The 17,948-nt window shown below is 48.3% G+C and overlaps 2 protein-coding genes and 1 long non-coding RNA gene across 3 annotated transcripts in view; 1 reads left to right on the top strand and 2 right to left on the bottom strand.

The window, feature by feature from the left end:
* ergic3 (ERGIC and golgi 3) overlaps positions 1-1,944 on the bottom strand; it is a 53,043-nt gene extending 51,099 nt beyond the window's left edge. The window contains exons 1-2 of the mRNA XM_072556092.1: positions 1,824-1,944; positions 17-87 (exon numbers count right to left, since the gene is read on the bottom strand). Coding sequence (XP_072412193.1) covers positions 17-87; positions 1,824-1,911 — 159 coding nt within the window. The 5' untranslated portion in view covers positions 1,912-1,944. The remainder of the gene's footprint in view (positions 1-16; positions 88-1,823) is intronic.
* A 10-nt stretch (positions 1,945-1,954) lies between these two features.
* Positions 1,955-17,424, top strand: LOC140462802 (uncharacterized). Its single transcript, XR_011954538.1, has 3 exons — positions 1,955-2,061; positions 13,109-13,230; positions 17,012-17,424. It is a non-coding gene; the product is annotated as an uncharacterized lncRNA (long non-coding RNA).
* cyc1 (cytochrome c-1) overlaps positions 9,673-17,948 on the bottom strand; it is a 23,422-nt gene continuing 15,146 nt past the window's right edge. Inside the window, exons 5-7 of the mRNA XM_072556094.1 lie at positions 17,421-17,581; positions 15,561-15,661; positions 9,673-10,559 (exon numbers count right to left, since the gene is read on the bottom strand). Coding sequence (XP_072412195.1) covers positions 10,455-10,559; positions 15,561-15,661; positions 17,421-17,581 — 367 coding nt within the window. The 3' untranslated portion in view covers positions 9,673-10,454. The remainder of the gene's footprint in view (positions 10,560-15,560; positions 15,662-17,420; positions 17,582-17,948) is intronic.

Raw genomic sequence — 17,948 nt, 5'->3', positions numbered from 1 at the left:
CACAGGAGACACTCACCTCCTTTGTGAGGTAATACTGGAGCTCAGAGAAAAACAGAAGCAACATGATAAGACTGCTGACCAATGTCACTGTGGAGCAGAAAAGACAAAAGGTCAAGAGGCTACAGCCAGGGACACTCCCATGACAACCAACATCCGAACTCTGACAGATCAATTCCCCTCTGACTGTCCCATTCACAGTCTCCCTCCTCCTATATCACATTCCCCCCACTGTCCAAATCCACCTTCCCTCTGCCCCATTCTATCTTTGCTCTTGTCTCTCCCCCTCCCCCTCACCCGGGCTCACCCTCACCCTCCCCCTCCCCTCACCCGGGCTCACCCTCACCCTCCCCCTCCCCTCACCCGGGCTCCCCCTCCCCCGGGGTCACCCTCACCCGGGGTCACAGACCCCCACCCCCACCCTCACCCTCCTCCCTCCTTCTCTCCCTCACCCTCACCCGGGGTCACCCTCACCCGGGGTCACCCTCACCCTTCCCCCTCTCCCTTCCCTCCCCTCCCCGTCTCACCCCCACCCAGGGTCACACACCCCCACCCCCTCCCCTCCCCTCCCCCTCCCCCTCCCCCTCCCCCTCTCCCTCCCCTCCCTCCCCTCCCTCTCTCCCCTCCCTCTCTCCCCTCCCCTCCCTCTCTCCCCTCCCCTCCCCTCCCTCTCTCCCCTCCCTCCCCTCCCCCTCCCCCCCCTCCCCTCCCTCCCCTCCCCTCCCTCTCCTCCCCCCCCTCCCCCCCCCCTCCCCTCCCTCTCTCCCCCCCCCCCTCCCCCCCCCCTCCCCTCCCTCTCTCCCCCCCCCCTCCCCTCCCTCTCTCCCCCCCCCTCCCCTCCCTCTCTCCCCCCCCTCCCCTCCCTCTCTCCCCCTCCCCTCCCTCCCCTCCCTCTCCTCCCCCCCCTCCCCTCCCTCTCCTCCCCCCCCTCCCCTCCCTCTCTCCCCCTCCCCTCCCTCCCCTCCCTCTCCTCCCCCCCCTCCCCTCCCTCTCCTCCCCCCCCTCCCCTCCCTCTCTCCCCCCCCCCCTCCCCCCCCCCTCCCCTCCCTCTCTCCCCCCCCCCTCCCCTCCCTCTCTCCCCCCCCCTCCCCTCCCCCCTCCCCTCCCTCTCTCCCCCCCCCCTCCCCTCCCTCTCTCCCCCCCCCCTCCCCTCCCTCTCTCCCCCTCCCCTCTCTCCCCCTCCCCTCTCTCCCCCTCCCCTCCCCCCCCTCCCCTCCCCCCCCTCCCCTCCCCCCCCTCCCCCCCCTCCCCTCCCCTCCCTCCCCTCCCCCCCCTCCCCTCCCTCTCCTCCCCCCCCTCCCCTCCCCTCCCTCCCCTCCCCCCCCTCCCCTCCCTCCCCTCCCCCCCCTCCCCTCCCCCCCCTCCCCTCCCTCCCCTCCCTCTCCTCCCCTCCCCTCCCCCCCCTCCCCTCCCTCCCCTCCCTCTCCTCCCCTCCCTCTCTCCCCCCCCCCCCCCTCCCTCTCTCCCCCCCCCCTCCCCTCCCTCTCTCCCCCCCCCCCCCTCCCCTCCCTCTCTCCCCCCCCCCCCCTCCCTCTCTCCCCCCCCCCTCCCCTCCCTCTCTCCCCCCCCCCTCCCCTCCCTCTCTCCCCCCCCCCTCCCCTCCCTCTCCTCCCCCCCCTCCCCTCCCTCTCTCTCCCCCCCCCTCCCCTCCCTCTCCTCCCCCCCCCTCCCCTCCCTCTCTCTCCCCCCCCCCCCTCCCCTCCCTCTCTCCCCCCCCCCCCCCTCCCCTCCCTCTCTCCTCCCCCCCCCCTCCCCTCCCTCTCTCCCCCCCTCCCTCTCTCCTCCCCCCCCCCCCCTCCCCTCCCTCTCTCCCCCCCCTCCCTCACCCAGGGCCCCTCCGCAGGTTTTCACTCGGAAATCCTCCAGGGTTTTCGGATAGGCATCGAACCGCCGCAACCTCCGTAGCGCCTCCATACTGCCCCCGGAAACACAACCTGCACTTCCGGGGGAACCGGCACCGCCTCCCATTGGCTGCCAAACCGCGACGGGTTTACCGGGGAACAGGCAGGGGCCGGGCACCAGCGGGTCAGAGGTCAACAGCCGTTTGTCATCAATGTCACAAAGGTCAGTGCTGAGGGAGTGGACACTGTCCGAGGGTCAGTGCTGAGGGAGTGGACACTGTCCGAGGGTCAGTGCTGAGGGAGTGGGCACTGTCAGAGGGTCAGTGCTGAGGGAGTGGACACTGTCCGAGGGTCAGTGCTGAGGGAGTGGGCACTGTCCGAGGGTCAGTGCTGAGGGAGTGGGCACTGTCCGAGGGTCAGTGCTGAGGGAGTGGACACTGTCGGAGGGTCAGTGCTGAGGGAGTGGGCACTGTCCGAGGGTCAGTGCTGAGGGAGTGGGCACTGTCCGAGGGTCAGTGCTGAGGGAGTGGACACTGTCCGAGGGTCAGTGCTGAGGGAGTGGGCACTGTCCGAGGGTCAGTGCTGAGGGAGTGGACACTGTCGGAGGGTCAGTGCTGAGGGAGTGGACACTGTCCGAGGGTCAGTGCTGAGGGAGTGGACACTGTCCGAGGGTCAGTGCTGAGGGAGTGGGCACTGTCCGAGGGTCAGTGCTGAGGGAGTGGGCACTGTCCGAGGGTCAGTGCTGAGGGAGTGGACACTGTCGGAGGGTCAGTGCTGAGGGAGTGGGCACTGTCCGAGGGTCAGTGCTGAGGGAGTGGACACTGTCGGAGGGTCAGTGCTGAGGGAGTGGACACTGTCCGAGGGTCAGTGCTGAGGGAGTGGACACTGTCCGAGGGTCAGTGCTGAGGGAGTGGACACTGTCCGAGGGTCAGTGCTGAGGGAGTGGACACTGTCGGAGGGTCAGTGCTGAGGGAGTGCCGCACTGTCGGAGGGTCAGTGCTGAGGGAGTGCCGCACTGTCCGAGGGTCAGTGCTGAGGGAGTGGACACTGTCGGAGGGTCAGTGCTGAGGGAGAGTCGCACTGTCAGAGGGTCAGTGCTGAGGGAGTGCCGCACTGTCGATGGGTCAGTGCTGAGGGAGTGCCGCACTGTCAGAGGGTCAGTGCTGAGGGAGTGGACACTCAGAGGGTCAGTGTTGATGGAGTTTCATCTTAATAAAAGTATTGCAGTTGATGCACTGGTTGTCCTTTTTGTTTCTGAAGCAGAGTATAGAACATTACAGCGCAGTTCAGGCCCTTCGGCCCTCGATGTTGCACCAACCTATGAAACCAATCCGAAGCCCATCTAACCTCCACTATGCCATTATCATCTATGTGTTTATCCAATGGTCATTTAAATGCCCTTAAAGTTGGCGAGTCTCCTACTGTTGCGGGCAGTTTGTCCCATGCCCCCACTACTGGTAAAGAAACTGCTTCTGACATCTGTCCTATATCTCTTACCCCTCAGTTTAAAGCTATGTCCCCTTGTGCTATCCATTACCATCCTAGGAAAACAGCTCTCCCTGTCCACGCTATCTAACCCTCTGATTATCTTATATGTCTCCTTCTCTAACGAAAACAACCTCCAGTCCCACAACCTTTCCTTGTAAGACCTTCCCTCCATACCAGACAACCTCCTAGTAAATCTCCTCTGAACCCTTTCCAAAGCTTCCACATCCTTTCTATAACGTGGTGACCAGAACTGCACCCAATACTCAAAAAGAATGGGTACCCAATGAACACAGTCTGACGATTTCTCAGCAACAAACCCAAACAAGCGGACAAAATATGTCCAGAAACCCGAGCCACTCTCCCCTACATCAAAGACATCTTGGAAATGACTGCCAGACTATTCAGACCCTTTGGCATCATGGTAGCCCACAAACCCACCAACACACTAAAACAGCAGCTAATGACCTTGAAAGGCCCTATACAGACAACAAGCAAAACTAACGTCATTTACAAAATACCATGCAAGGATTGTATCAAACACGACATTGGACAAACAGGCAGCAAACTAGCCACCAGGATACATGAACACCAACTAGCCACAAAAAGACACAACCCTCTCTCATTAGTATCCTCACATACAGATGAGGAAGAACATCACTTCAACTGGGACAATACATCCGTCCTAGGACAAGCCAAATAAAGACACGCATGAGAATTCCTAGAAGCATGGCATTCCAACTGGAAATCTATCAACAAACACATCGAGTTAGACCCTATCTACTACCCCTTGAGAAAAGGAACGGAAGTGACTTCGCCACAGGAAATAACACCATCAACCCAAAGAAACCCAAACATATAAATGGAAAGCAGGGATTTTCAGCATTGCTTTGCGTGAGGTCCACTGATGATGTTACCCAGTATGGTAACAAAACGTCTGGAAGTGAACCTTTCAGTTCAGCGAGGAAACCTACTTCCAAAACCTCAACCTGAGCTACAAATTTCTCAAAATACCCTGTCACTCTCAGACCTATCAAGAATCACCTTCGCTATCCTTTCCTCTACATCTCTGGAACTATGTGGAGGCCTATAGAAAATTCCCAACAGGATGACCTCTTCTTTCCTGTTTCTAATCTCAGCCCATTACTACCTCAGTTGACAAGGCCTCAAATGTCCTTTCTGCAGCCGTAATAGCATCCTTGACTAATAGTGCCACACCAACCCCTCTTTTACCATCTTCTCGGTTCTTCCTGAAACATCAAACTTGTGGCTTCAAGTGGACAGGGCCTGGGAAATGAATATTCAAGGCTACACATGCTATCGTAAGGACAGACTGATGGGCAGAGGGAGTGGGGTGGCCATGTTGGTAAGGGATGATATTCAGTCCCTTGCATGGGGGGTCCTAGAATCAGGGGATGTAGAGTCAGTATGGATAAAGCTGAGAAATTCTAAGGGTAAAAAGATCCTCTTGGGAGTTATCTACAGGCCCCCAAACAGTAGTCTGGATGTCGAATGTAAGTTGAATCAGGAGCTGAAACTGCCCTGTCGCAAAGATGTCACTACATTTGTTATGGGGGATTTCAACATGCAGGTAGAGTGGGAAAATCAGGATGGCATTGGACCTCAAGAAAGAGACTTTGTGGAGTGCCTCCGAGATGGATTCTTAGAACAGTTGGTGCTGGAGCCTACCAGGGAGAAGGTAATTCTGGATCTGGTATTGTGCAACAAACCAGAATTGGTCAGGGACCTCAAAGTGAAGGAGCCATTGGGAAGTAGTGACCGTAATGCAATAAGCTTCAATCTGCAATTTGAGAGGGAGAGGGTACAATCGGAAGTGACAATATTTCTATTGAATAAAGGGAACTATGGAGCTATGAGGGAGGAGCTGGCCAAAGTTCAATGGTGCAGTACCTTAGCAGGGATGACAGTGGAGGAACAATGGCAGATATTTTTGTGTATAATGCAGAAGATGCAGGATCAGTTCATTCCAAAAAGGAAGAAAGATCCTAGGAGGAGGCATGGGTGGCCGTGGCTGACGAGGGAAGTTAAGAAACATATAAAGTTAAAAGAGAAAAAGTATAACGTAGCAAAGATAAGTGGGAAAAGGGAGGAATGAGAAGCTTTTAAAGAACAACAGAGGATTACGAAGAAGGAAATACGCAGAGATAAAATGAGGTACGAAGGTAAAACGGCCAAAAATATAAAGGCGGATAGTAAAAGCTTTTTTTAGGTATGTGAAAGGCAAAAAAATGGTTAAGACTAAAATTGGGCCCTTGAAGACAGAAACAGGGGAATATATTAGGGGGAACTAAGAAATGGCAGAAGAATTGAATTGCTACTTCAGATCTGTATTCACTGGGGAAGACACAAGCAATCTCCCTGAGGTAACAGTGGCTGAAGGACCTGAACTTAAGTGAATTTAGATTTGCCAGGAATTGGTGTTGGAGAGACTGTTAGGTCTGAAGGTTGATAAGTCCCTGAGGCCTGATGGACTGCATCCCAGGGTACTGAAGGAAGTGGCTCAAGAAATCGTGGATGCATTGATGATTATTTTCCAGAGTTTGATAGATTCAGGATCAGTTCCTGCGGATTGGAGGGTGGCTAATGTTGTACCACTTTTTAAGAAAGGTGGGAGAGAGAAAGCAGGAAATTATAGACCCGTTAGTCTGACCTCAGTGGTGGGAAAGATGCTGGAGTCTATTATAAAGGATGAAATTACGACACATCTGGATAATAGTAACAAGATAGGTCAGAGACAGCATGGATTTATGAAGGGGAAAGCATGCTTGATTAATTGTCTGGAATTTATATTCCAACCCTCAAGAGGGTTGGAATATAAAAACACCATTGTACTACTAAGACTTTATAAAGCTCTGGTTAGGCCCCATTTAGAGTACTGTGTCCAGTTTTCGTCCCCACACCTCAGGAAGGACATACTGGCACTGGAACGTGTCCAGCGGAGATTCACACGGATGATCCCTGGAATGGTAGGTCTAACATATGAGGAACGGCGGAGGATCCTGGGATTGTATTTATTGGAGTTTAGAAGATTAAAGGGAGACTTAATAGAGACGTACAAGATAATACATGGCTTGGAAAGGGTGGACGCTAGGAAATTGTTTCCGTTAGGTGAGGAGACTAGGACCCGTGGATACAGCCTTAGAATTAGAGGGGGTAAATTCAGAACAGAAATGCGGAGACATTTCTTCAGCCAGAGAGTGGTGGGCCTGTGGAATTCATTGCCGCAGAGTGCAGTGGAGGCCGGGATGCTAAATGTCTTCAAGGCAGAGATTGATAGATTCTTGTTGTCTCGGGGAATTAAGGGCTACGGGGAGAATGCGGGTAAGTGGAGTTGAAGTGCCCAGCAGCCATGATTGAATGGCGGAGTGGACTCGATGGGCCAAATGGCCTTACTTCCACTCCTATGTCTTATGGTCTTATGTAACTCTGAAGATGGACAAGGGAGATCCAGTAGATGTAGTGTACCTGGACTTTCAGAAAGCTTTTGATAAAGTCCCACATAGGAGGTTAGTGAGCAAAATTAGGGTGCATGGTATTGAGGGCAAAGTACTAACTTGGATTAAAAGTTGGTTGGCTGACAGGAAACAAAGAGTAGAGGTAAACGGCTCCATTTCAGAATGGTAGGCAGTGACCAGTGGGGTACCACAGGGATCAGTGCTGGGACCACAGCTTTTTACAATATATATTAATGATATAGAAGATGGTATTAATAGTAACATTAGCAAAATTGCTGATGATACAAAGCTGGGTGGCAGGGTGAAATGTGAGGAGGATGTTAGGAGATTACAGGGTGACCTGGGCAGGTTAGGTGAGTGGTCAGATGCATGGCAGATGCAGTTTAATGTGGATAAATGTATGGTTATCCACTTTGGTGGCAAGAACAGGAAGGCAGATTACTACCTAAATGGAATCAATTTAGGTAAAGGGGCAGTACAAAGATCTGGGTGTTCTTGTACACCAGCTAATGAAGGTAAGCATGCAGGTACAGCAAGTAGTCAAGAAGGCTAATAACATGCTGGCCTTCATAAAAGAGGGATTGATTATAGAAGCAAAAAGGTTCTTCTGCAGCTGTACAGGGCCCTGGTGAGACCACACCTGGAGTATTGTGTGCAGTTCTGGTCTCCAAATTTGAGGAAAGGCATTCTGGTTATTGAGGGAGTGCAGCGTAGGTTCATGAGGTCAATTCCTGGAATGGTGGGACTACCTTACGCTGAAAGACTGGAGCGACTGGGCTTGTATACCCTTGAGTTTAGAAGACTGAGAGGGGATCTGATTGAGACGTATAAGATTATTAAAGGATTGGACACTCTGGAGGCAGGGAACATGTTTCCGCTGATGGGTGAGTCCCGAACCAGAGGACACAGCTTAAAAATAAGGGGTAGGCCACTTAGAACAGAGTTGAGGAGAAACTGGTTCACCCAGAGAGTGGTGGGTGTATGGAATGCTCTGCCCCAGAAGGTTGTGGAGGCCTAGTCTCTGGATACTTTCAAGAAAGAGTTGGAATAGAGCTCTCCAGGATAGTGGAATCAAGGGTTATGGGGATAAGGCAGGAACAGGATACTGATTAAGATGATCAGCCATGAATGGTGGTGCTGGCTCGAAGGGTAGAATGGCCTACTCCTGCACCTATTGTCTATTTGTCATAGCTCCCTGAATTTGTTTTAAAACCACATATCTCTTCCTACCTATGTTGTTGTTGATGCCAATGTGGACCATGACTTGGGGCTGCTCCCCCTCCCCCACAAGGATCCCAAAAACGATCAGAAACATCCTGAATCCTGGCACCTGGGAAGCAACACACCAACCGTGAGTCTCTCTTGTTAGAACCTCCTATCTGTCCCCCTGTGGAGTGTCCAATGACTAATGCTCTGCTCCTCTTTCCCCTTCCTTTCTGAGCAACAGGGATAGACTCTGTGCTCCATTGTGTACCCCTGGTAAGTCCCCCCCCCCACCAAACAATTTCCAAAACAGCATATTTGTTGAGGGAAATGGCCAGAGGATCCCTGCACTGCCTTCTCATTCCCTTTCCATCCCCTGACAGTAACCCATCTACCTTCTTTTACCAGAGGTGTGACTACCTCCCTGTAACTCCTCTCAGTAACCCCCTCCACCTCCCGGATGATCCAAAGTTCCTCCAGCTCTGGAATGCAGTTTGAGGAGCTGAAGTGGGGTGTACTTCCCGCAGATCCAGTCAGCAGGGACCTTGGTGATGACCCTTACCTCCCACATCCTGCAGGAGGAACATTCAAATGCCCTAACCTCCATTCCCACTATTCTAAATTCCCAATGAGCCTACTGTCAAACTGAGGGGAAAAAACAGAATCTCCCCTGTATAACCACAGCTAGGTGAAATAACGGTTTCATCCTCAGTCAGGATGAAGTGGAATTTCCATGACCTGATAACCTCCACTCTAAGGTTCTTTCAAATACTGCAGCAGTTAGTGGATGTACTAATTCTCAACTTCATAAAATCCCAGACACTCTACAATGGTGCTTACAGACTGGAATTTAGCAAAGTAACACAACTTAATGCAGAGTGATAGATACCTTGTAAGAAGTCTGAAGGGGTTTACAAAATCATGAAAGAAAACTTGAGTTTTCATGATGTAAACTGGTCGGGCAGATAATGGACACCAGCAATATCATGTACCTGAACTTTCAAATACCTTTCAATGAGGTGTGACACAAAGTTACTAAAGATGGTCAAGGCTCATGGAGTTGGGTGTAATGTATTAGCACGGTTAAAGGATTGGATAATTAACCCAAAGCAGAGGTGTAAATCAGAGCATAAAGCAGACTGTGCCTTTTGCAATGACTAGACCTCAGCTATTTACCAGCTGCATGAATGGCTAGGATGAACAGGGGAGAGCTGAGAAAAATGAAGGGCAAATTAATTCAAAGTTACACAATTCTGAAGGGGTTTGACATGAGAGAGGTTTGTTTTCTCCCCCAGGCTGGGGAATCTAGAACGTAGGAACAGTCTCAGTGGAAAGGGCCTAACGTTTAGAATTGAGATGAGGAGAGATTTCTTCACTCAGGTTGTGAATATTTAGAATTCTGTATCCTACAGGGTTGTGGATGCACCACAAATATACTTCTAGATATAGCCAAGGCTGAGAGAAGTGATCTTTGACTCTAGAAATCAATGGATACAATGAGCAGACAGTGAAATGGAGTCAAGGTAGACCAGTGATTGGATGGTAGAGTGAATTCAGTGGGATAAAGCTTCTACTCCTGCTCCTATTTAATGACATCTGCAAGTCGATGTAAAAAAAAAATGCAGACAGGACAGAGATGGACACAAGGTGGAGGACTAATGCAGAACAGGTCTGGAGCATATTATTTATTAAACATTAAATATTTACACAAATGCTGTGTACAGTAATAATTTACTGAAGGGAGTCCTTCAACTCTCAGTGGGACCAAACACATCTTACCACAAAAACAGTATATTCTGGAGGTAAATTAAAATGAGGATGAATCTCCATATGACAGACAACGTGGGGATTCCAATGCCTCCTTAAATCATTCGGAATGGCGAGTTCTCTTAGCAACTGTTTCAACTAGCATTTATACCCCATGGAGTAGGCCATTGAGCTGCTCAAAGTCTCAAAGAAGTCCCAGTAAGACAAGGGAATCTCCTTCTCCATTTCTGGTGCCACCGATTTGTTACTTATGTAAGGCTTTCAGAATTCTTACCCTGTTTGGAGGTTGAATTCTGCGAAGAGAAAGAGAACTTGTATCCAAGTTATTGCTTGTGAAAGACAATATTCATCAGCCACTGGAGGGCAGCATTCTTCCAAGTTTATTTCTAAAACTGCTTTTAAAATTACCAAGGCCTTCTGTTAGACACAATGGAGCAAATCATCAATAGTTTAATCATAGCCAGCAATCCGTCCACTGATCTGAGGAGTTTGACAATAGATATTTTTGATAATGCCATGCTTTAATAAAGCCCCTGCTGAATGCCCAGTTATTTTAAACAGTTTGTTTTGTCTCCCCACCCCCCTGCCCCAGAAACTATCCCTGTGAAAGTCCAGATTGTGTACACTTTGGCCAAGAGTGCAGGAGGTCAAGGTGCTGCTGGAGTTGAGCGTCCCAAATCGGAAATTATTTTGGAGGTCTGTAGGCAATCTTCCTACTCTTTAAAACAGACCATCGGTGCCTCTTCAAGTAGTAAAGCAGTGGCCAAAACACAGCAGAGAACATCAGCACCTGGAAGAGAAAATAAGCTCGACTGTAGTGTCTTACTGCACAGAACAAGATCGTTCAGCCCCTTATTTCTGTGGTAGTTCTTTGAAAGAGCTACTGAATTAGTCCCACTTCCTCTACTGTAATACACATGACTGGACTTCAAAAGTACCAGATTGACTGTGAAGCATTTTGGGATGTCCTGAGATCGCGAAAAGCACCATAAAAATCTCAGTTGTATGAAACTGTTGGGTACAAATTGGTCATATCATGATTTCCCTCCTGTAAGCAGAGACGACAGTAAGGCTGAGTTCAATACTGCCTTCAGTCAATATATAATCAGGCAAGTTCCAGTGAAGAACCACAGAAACCAATCAGGAGAGAATGGCCCACTATTTTCATCATCTCACGGCCCCTCCAAGGAAAGGTAGCAAACTAGACAGAGACCAGAATATTGAACATAGGATCAGCAGTATTTCAGGCTGTACATTTTTCCCTATGAGCCAGAAGGAAGCACATTGTCCACCTTTTCCAGTCGAGTTTGTCAAGGAATTGTGTACACGAACACATTGTGCCTCTTCAGGAATCTGGAATTTCTGTACCAATCATTTTCCCAACATTCTTGCTTTGAATTCTTGTGAGAAAGAGGCTTCAACAGTGCAGTCTATAAAGACATTCACCAATAATGCTGCTACCTGATGAACATAGAACATAGAGAAATACAGCGCAGTACAGGCCCTTCGGCCCTCGATGTTGCACCGACCGAAGCCTACCTAACCTACACTAGCCCAATAACCTCCATATGCTTGTCCAATGCCCGCTTAAATGACCATAAAGAGGGAGAGTCCACCACTGATACTGGCAGGGCATTCCATGAACTCACAACCTGCTGAGTAAAGAATCTACCCCTAACATCTGTCCTATACCTACCACCCCTTAATTTAAAGCTGTGTCCCCTAGTAACAGCTGACTCCATACGCGGAAAAAGGTTCTCACGGTCAACCCTATCTAAACCCCTAATCATCTTGTACACCTCTATCAAATCTCCCCTAAACCTTCTTTTCTCCAATGAGAAAAGTCCCAAGTGCCTCAGCCTTTCCTCATACGATCTTCCTACCATACCAGGCAACATCCTGGTAAACCTCCTCTGCACCCGTTCCAGTGTCTCCACATCCTTCCTATAGTATGGCGACCAAAACTGCACACAATACTCCAGATGAGGCCGCACCAGAGAGTCTTAAACAACTGCAACATGACCTCAGGACTCCGGAACTCAATTCCTCTACCAATAAAAGCCAGTACGCCATATGCCTTCTTCACAGCACTATTTACCTGGGTGGCAACTTTCAGAGATCTGTGGACATGGACACCAAGATCCCTCTGCTCATCCACACTGCCAAGTAGCCTACCATTAGCTCAGTAATCCATCTTCTTGTTACTCTTGTTACAAAGTGAATGACTTCACACTTAGCTACATTGAATTCCATTTGCCACCTTACTGCCCAGCTCTGCAACTTATCTATATCGCGCTGTAACCTGCCACATCCTTCTTCGCTGTCCACAACTCCACCGACTTTCGTGTCATCCGCAAACTTGCTCACCCAGCCTTCAAGCCCCTCCTGCAGGTCATTTATAAAAATGACAAACAGCAAAGGTCCCAAAACAGATCCTTGTGGAACACCGCTAGTAACTGCGCTCCAAGATGAACCTATACCATCAACTACTACCCTCTGTCTCCTTCCAGCCAGCCAATTCCTAATCCAAACCTCTAATGCACCCTCAATGCCATACTTCCGTAGTTTTTGCATTAGCCTGCCATGGGGTACCTTATCGAACGCCTTGCTCAAATCCATATACACCACATCTACTGCTTTACTCTCGTCCACTTCCTTGGTCACCTTCTCAAAGAATTCAATAAGGTTTGTGAAGCATGACCTGCCCTTCACAAAACCATGCTGACTATCCTTGATCACATTATTCCTATCCAGATGTTCATAAATCCTATCCCTTACAATTCTCTCTAAGACTTTCCCCTTTCCCTTTAATCAAACACAGCTCTTTCCAACAACATGCCCAACACCAAGGTGGGCAGCACAGTGGTTAGCACTGCTGCTTCACAGCGCCAGAGACCCGGGTTCAATTCCTGCCTCAGGCAACTGTCTGTATGGAGTTTGCACATTCTCCCAGTCTGTGTGGGTTTCCTCCCACAGTCCAAAAATGTGCAGGTTTAGTGAACTGGCCGTGCTAAATTGCCTGTAGTGTTAGGTGAAGGGGTAAAGGTAGGGGATTGGGTCTGGGTGGGTTGCTCTTTGGAGGGTCGGTGTGGACTTGTTGGGCCGAAAGGCCTGTTTCCACATGAAATAATCTAATCAATGCTATTTTCATTATTAATGTAACAGAAACAGAATGTGGAGAAACTCAGGGGGTCTAGCATCATCTGTGAAAAGACACCATTAATACTGAACCCAATATGACTTATAATGTTAAAAGATTAAATTGTATTATTTTTCTGGACATTAATACAGAATGTGTTGAAATAGATGGTGATATCTTGAAAAATGTCTATATTACAGAGGAGGAAGTGCTGGATGCCTGGAAATGCATAAAGGTGGATTAATCCCTAGAACTCTGTGGGAAGCTAGGAAAGTGATTGCTGGGCCCTTTGCTGAGATATCTGTATCATCAATAGTCACAGGTGAGGTGCCGGAAGACTGGAGGCTGGCAAACATGGTACCATTATTTAAGAAGGGTGGTAAGGACAAGCCAGGGAACTCTGGACCAGTGAGCCTGATTTCAGTGGTGGGCAAGTTGTTGAAGGGAATCCTGAGGGACAGGATCTGCATGTATTTGGAAAGGCAAGGACTGATGAGGGATAGTCAACATGGCTTTGTGTGTGAGAGATCATGTCTCACAAACATGACTGAGTTTGTTGAAAAAGTAGCAAAGAGGATTGACAAGGGCAGAGCAGTAGATATGATCTATATGGACTTCAGGAAGGCATTCGACAAGGTTAGATCTCATGGAATACAGGGAGAACTAGCCATTTGGATACAGAACTGGCTCAAAGGTAGAAGGCAGAGGGTGATGGTGGAGGGTTGTATTTCAGATTGGAGGCCTGTGACCAGTGGTGAGCCACAAGGATGGTGCTGGGTCCACTATATATAAACGATTTGGATATGAACATAGAAGGTATAGTTAGTAAGTTTGCAGATGACACCAAAACTGGAGGTGTAGTGGACAGCAAAGAAGGCTACCTCATTATTACAACGGGATCTTGATCAGATGGGCCAATGGGCTGAGGAATGGCAGATGGAGTTTAATTTAGATAAATGCAAGATGCTGGATTTTGGGAAAGCAAATCTCAGCAGGACTTATACACTTAATGGTAAGGTTGTTGAACAGAGACCTTGGAGTGCAGGTTCATAACTCCTTGAAAGTAGTCATAGGTAGATAGGATAGTGAAGGCAGTGTTTGGTATGCTTTCCTTTATTGGTCAGAGTATTGAGTACAGGAGTTGGGAGGTCATGTTGCAGCTGTACAGGACATTGGTTAGGCCACTGTTGGAATATTGCGTGCAATTCTGATCTCCTTCCTATTGGAACAATGTTGTTAAGCTTGAATGGGTTCAGGAAAAATTTAAGGATGTTGCCAGGGTTGGAGAATTTGAGCTATAGGGAGAGGCTGAACAGGCTGGGGCTGTTTTCCCTGGAAGTTTGAAGGCTGAGGGGTGACCTTATAGAGGTTTACAAAATTATGAGGGGCATGGATAGGATAAATAGACAAAGTCTCTTCCCTGGGGTCGGGGAGTCCAGAACTAGAGGGCATAGGTTTAGGGTGAGAGGGGAAAGATATAAAAGAGACCTAAGGGGCAACCTTTTCACACAGAAGGCGGTACGTGTTTGGAATGAGCTGCCAGAGGAAGTGGTGGAGACTGGTACAATTGCAACATTTAAAAGGCATCTGGATGGGTATATGAATAGGAAGGGTTTGGAGGGATATGGGCCAGGTGCTGGCAGGTGGGACTAGATTAGGTTGGGATATTTGGTCGGCGTGGACTATTTTTGACCAAAGGGTCTATTTCCATGCTGTACATCTCTATGACTATTAATGTAATGTTAGAGGATTAAACTGTACTGTCTTTCTCCAAGAAACTGAACATTTTGGAAGTGGGTGGAGGTAACATTCTGTCTCACAGACAGCACGCAGGAATTTAGATGACTATCCATTGTTACCCATGCTTCATTTAGGCATCGATTTACTAATTTGATCCTAGCAGTAAAATAGTAAATTCTCATTCAGTCCCTTCCATTCAGAAGTGGGATGTAGCCATCCCCCAGCCAATCAGGTTAGCGTGTGGGATCATGCCACAATACTGAAGTATATCACACTGACATTGTGTGGGGAAGTAGCGGAGCCAGAACTCATTTGCAGGGCTGCCCCAAAGCTAGGACACATCACACCTACACTGTCTTGGGGAATCACCGAGTCAGGAAATCATTTGCATAACGATTCCCTAGGATTAGGGCATTTACATTGACATGATCTCAAACGATGACTTCATTCTACCATTGTACCTGGAGTAACGTGGTTATGGGGGAGTGCGGGTGGCCGGAGTGCCTGTGAGCATTACCAACAGACCTGTATAAAGGGGATGTATTTCCTTTGTTCGGGGTCTCTTTGACTCGGCTTTGCACACTTGTGAAGAGGGTCAAATAGGGGGTCACCTCCCTTGTACAGGCTTTCATAAACTTTAACTGTTTCCAGGTGTGTGCGAATTGCATCGCATGTGTGGAACCTCAGGGAAAGAACCTGAAAGAATGTTCTCCAGACCTTACAGCATTAAAGCTTTGCTTTGATGTACATTATTGCTGTTTACCCACTCTGGGCCGATGTGATTCTAGTCCTAAATAAACATTTACATACATGGCCTTATTAGTGACCCAGCCAATCATTCACTTGTCTCGACAGGAATAGGTGATAAAGGCAGACATTGTTATTGTAACAAGGTTAGGTTGTGGAGCTGACCTTTAGGCCCATACGTTTGCGCTGGTCGTGTTCCGGTTCAGCAGTCCAGCGCAGGAATGTGCAGACATCCTTAGCAATCTGACTCATCGAGGCTGGAGTACCTGGGAATGAGAGGAGTTCAACACTAAATCAGAAAACTCCAGAAATCTCAAAGGCTCATATAACACTACAGAAGTGGTAATATGCAAACTGTTTCATTGGCAGCCAATCACACAACAATGGGAATTCTCACAGAATCACATCCATCCATTGAGGCTCCTCAATGGCCCAGGCTTATGACAGATATGGGGAAAATGTGGGGCTGGAATATACAGCAACTATCATTTTATCTGAGACTTTGGTTAAGTTTGCTGAGGTCTTCCTGCTTCATTGTCCTGTTCCCATCAGATATGAAGGGCTCTCCTTCTCAGTAGTGTTGGTCAATTGTATCCTCTAACTGCACTAAGATCCATTTTGGACTGAAAAAGGATTGATCAGGGTATTTTCTAGAAAGTATAAGGTTAAATATAGTGGATGTCAGAGACTTAGGGAGATAGGGTTCAGGTGCTAACTATTTAAAATGTCACAAATTGGGACAGAAACTAAGAAAGCTAATGTAATGCTGGCCTCTTATATCTAGAGCATTGAGTACACAGATGCAGACATTACTCATCGTTATAAAACCCTAGTTAGGCTCCACTTGGAATAATGTAGCACCACCCCTCAGGAAGGATATACTGGCCTTGGAGGGAGCACAACGATAGCTGGATTTCAGGCATTAAGTCATGAGGATAGATTATACAAATTAGACCTGTTTTCTCTAGAATTCAGAAAGGGTGATCGATCAAAGCCTTCAAGATATTAAAAAGAGAAGTCAGGGTGAAAATAAAATATTTCCACTGATTGGGGATTCTAGAACTGGGGACGTAGTCTGAGAATTCAGGGGAAATGTTAGGAAGCACTTCTACATACAAAGGGTGGGAGATGTTGGAACTTTCTTCCACAAACAGCAGTGGATGCTCAATCAGTTGTTAATCTTAAATCTGAGGTGGATGAGTTTTTGTGAAGTGAATGTATTCAAGGATATGGGCCAAAGGCAGCGATATGGAGTTAGATCACAATGAATGATATTACAGGTGTGAAGGGCTGCAGGAGTCTACATACCAGAATCAGCCTTACCGCTGCAGCTCAGCCCTAACCTGAACAGTGCAATTAACACTCAAATCATGAAGGAGTTTGTGTGTTCTGATTAGTGGACTTTTCTCAGCTCTATAACAGGATTTGAGGAAGACCATTCTGCCCCTTGATTCGTTCTATCATTCACACCATGGCTTATCTATACCCTAACTCTCAGTACCTGCTTTGATTCCATGTCCTTTTATACTTTTGTCTACATGATCCTCAATTAATAATTTTAAATCAGAGATTGATGCTACTTTTAATGAACACTCATTCTCTTTCGTACTTTCTAGGAAGAACTGGTTCCTAACTTCGAGACTGAACAGAGTGAACATTTATTTCCTTTGTCCTGGACTCTGAACAGTGGAAAGTCTCTCTCTCTCTCTCTCTCTTTCTCTGCTTATCAATCGCTGTCAAAATCTGAAAAACCTCAATCAAAATCAACTTGAACCACCAGCCTGGTTTATGCATACCTTGGGTCCAGGTAACAGACTGCTGAATGTGAGCTGCATTTCTTCCAAGGCTTATATTCTAAGGTGTGGTGCCCGGAATGGTACATATGGCTCTAGCTGAGAGTTAACCAGAGCTCTGACTGCAACAAATGATCAAATAATGCACTAAAGGGAAAGCAAAGATTAGAAAGTGGGCCTGGGACAGTCTAGTGAGAGTCAATCACTTCAGGAATATAAGATCAAGTCCTACCATCCTCATACTCAACAGCTTCATCATAGATGGGAGGGGCCATTCCAATAGCTTGACCAGGGAAGTAAGGGTTGTAGTATAGCCCTTCTCGGAGACTGATGCCAGCAGGAGGGTCACAGTAACCAGTCAGCAGGGTGAAGATGTAATCCTCACCACCGTGCCTACATAAGCAAAGAACAAAATCAGTCTCTACATCTCACAAACAAGTTCAAGGCTTTAAAATTTCATCACGAATTTTCCATAAAATCCTACATCAGATTCTTTTATTCACTCATGGGACATGGGTGTCGCTGGCTGGGCCAGCATTTATTGCCCGTGCATAGTTGTCCCTTGTGAAGGTGGGGATGAGCTGCATTCTTGAACCACTGCAGTCCATGTGCTATAGGAAGATCCACAATGCCATGAGGGAGGGAATTCTAGGAATTTGATCCAGCGACAGTGAAGGGACAGCGATAGATTTCCAACCATGGTGAATGGCAGGTGGTGGTGCTTAAATCAATCTGCTAACCTTGCTTTTCTAAATGGAAT

Source organism: Chiloscyllium punctatum, chromosome 37 (genome assembly GCF_047496795.1).
Source record: "Chiloscyllium punctatum isolate Juve2018m chromosome 37, sChiPun1.3, whole genome shotgun sequence".
NCBI lineage: Eukaryota > Metazoa > Chordata > Chondrichthyes > Orectolobiformes > Hemiscylliidae > Chiloscyllium > Chiloscyllium punctatum.
This window is presented reverse-complemented; position numbering and strand designations above follow the sequence as displayed.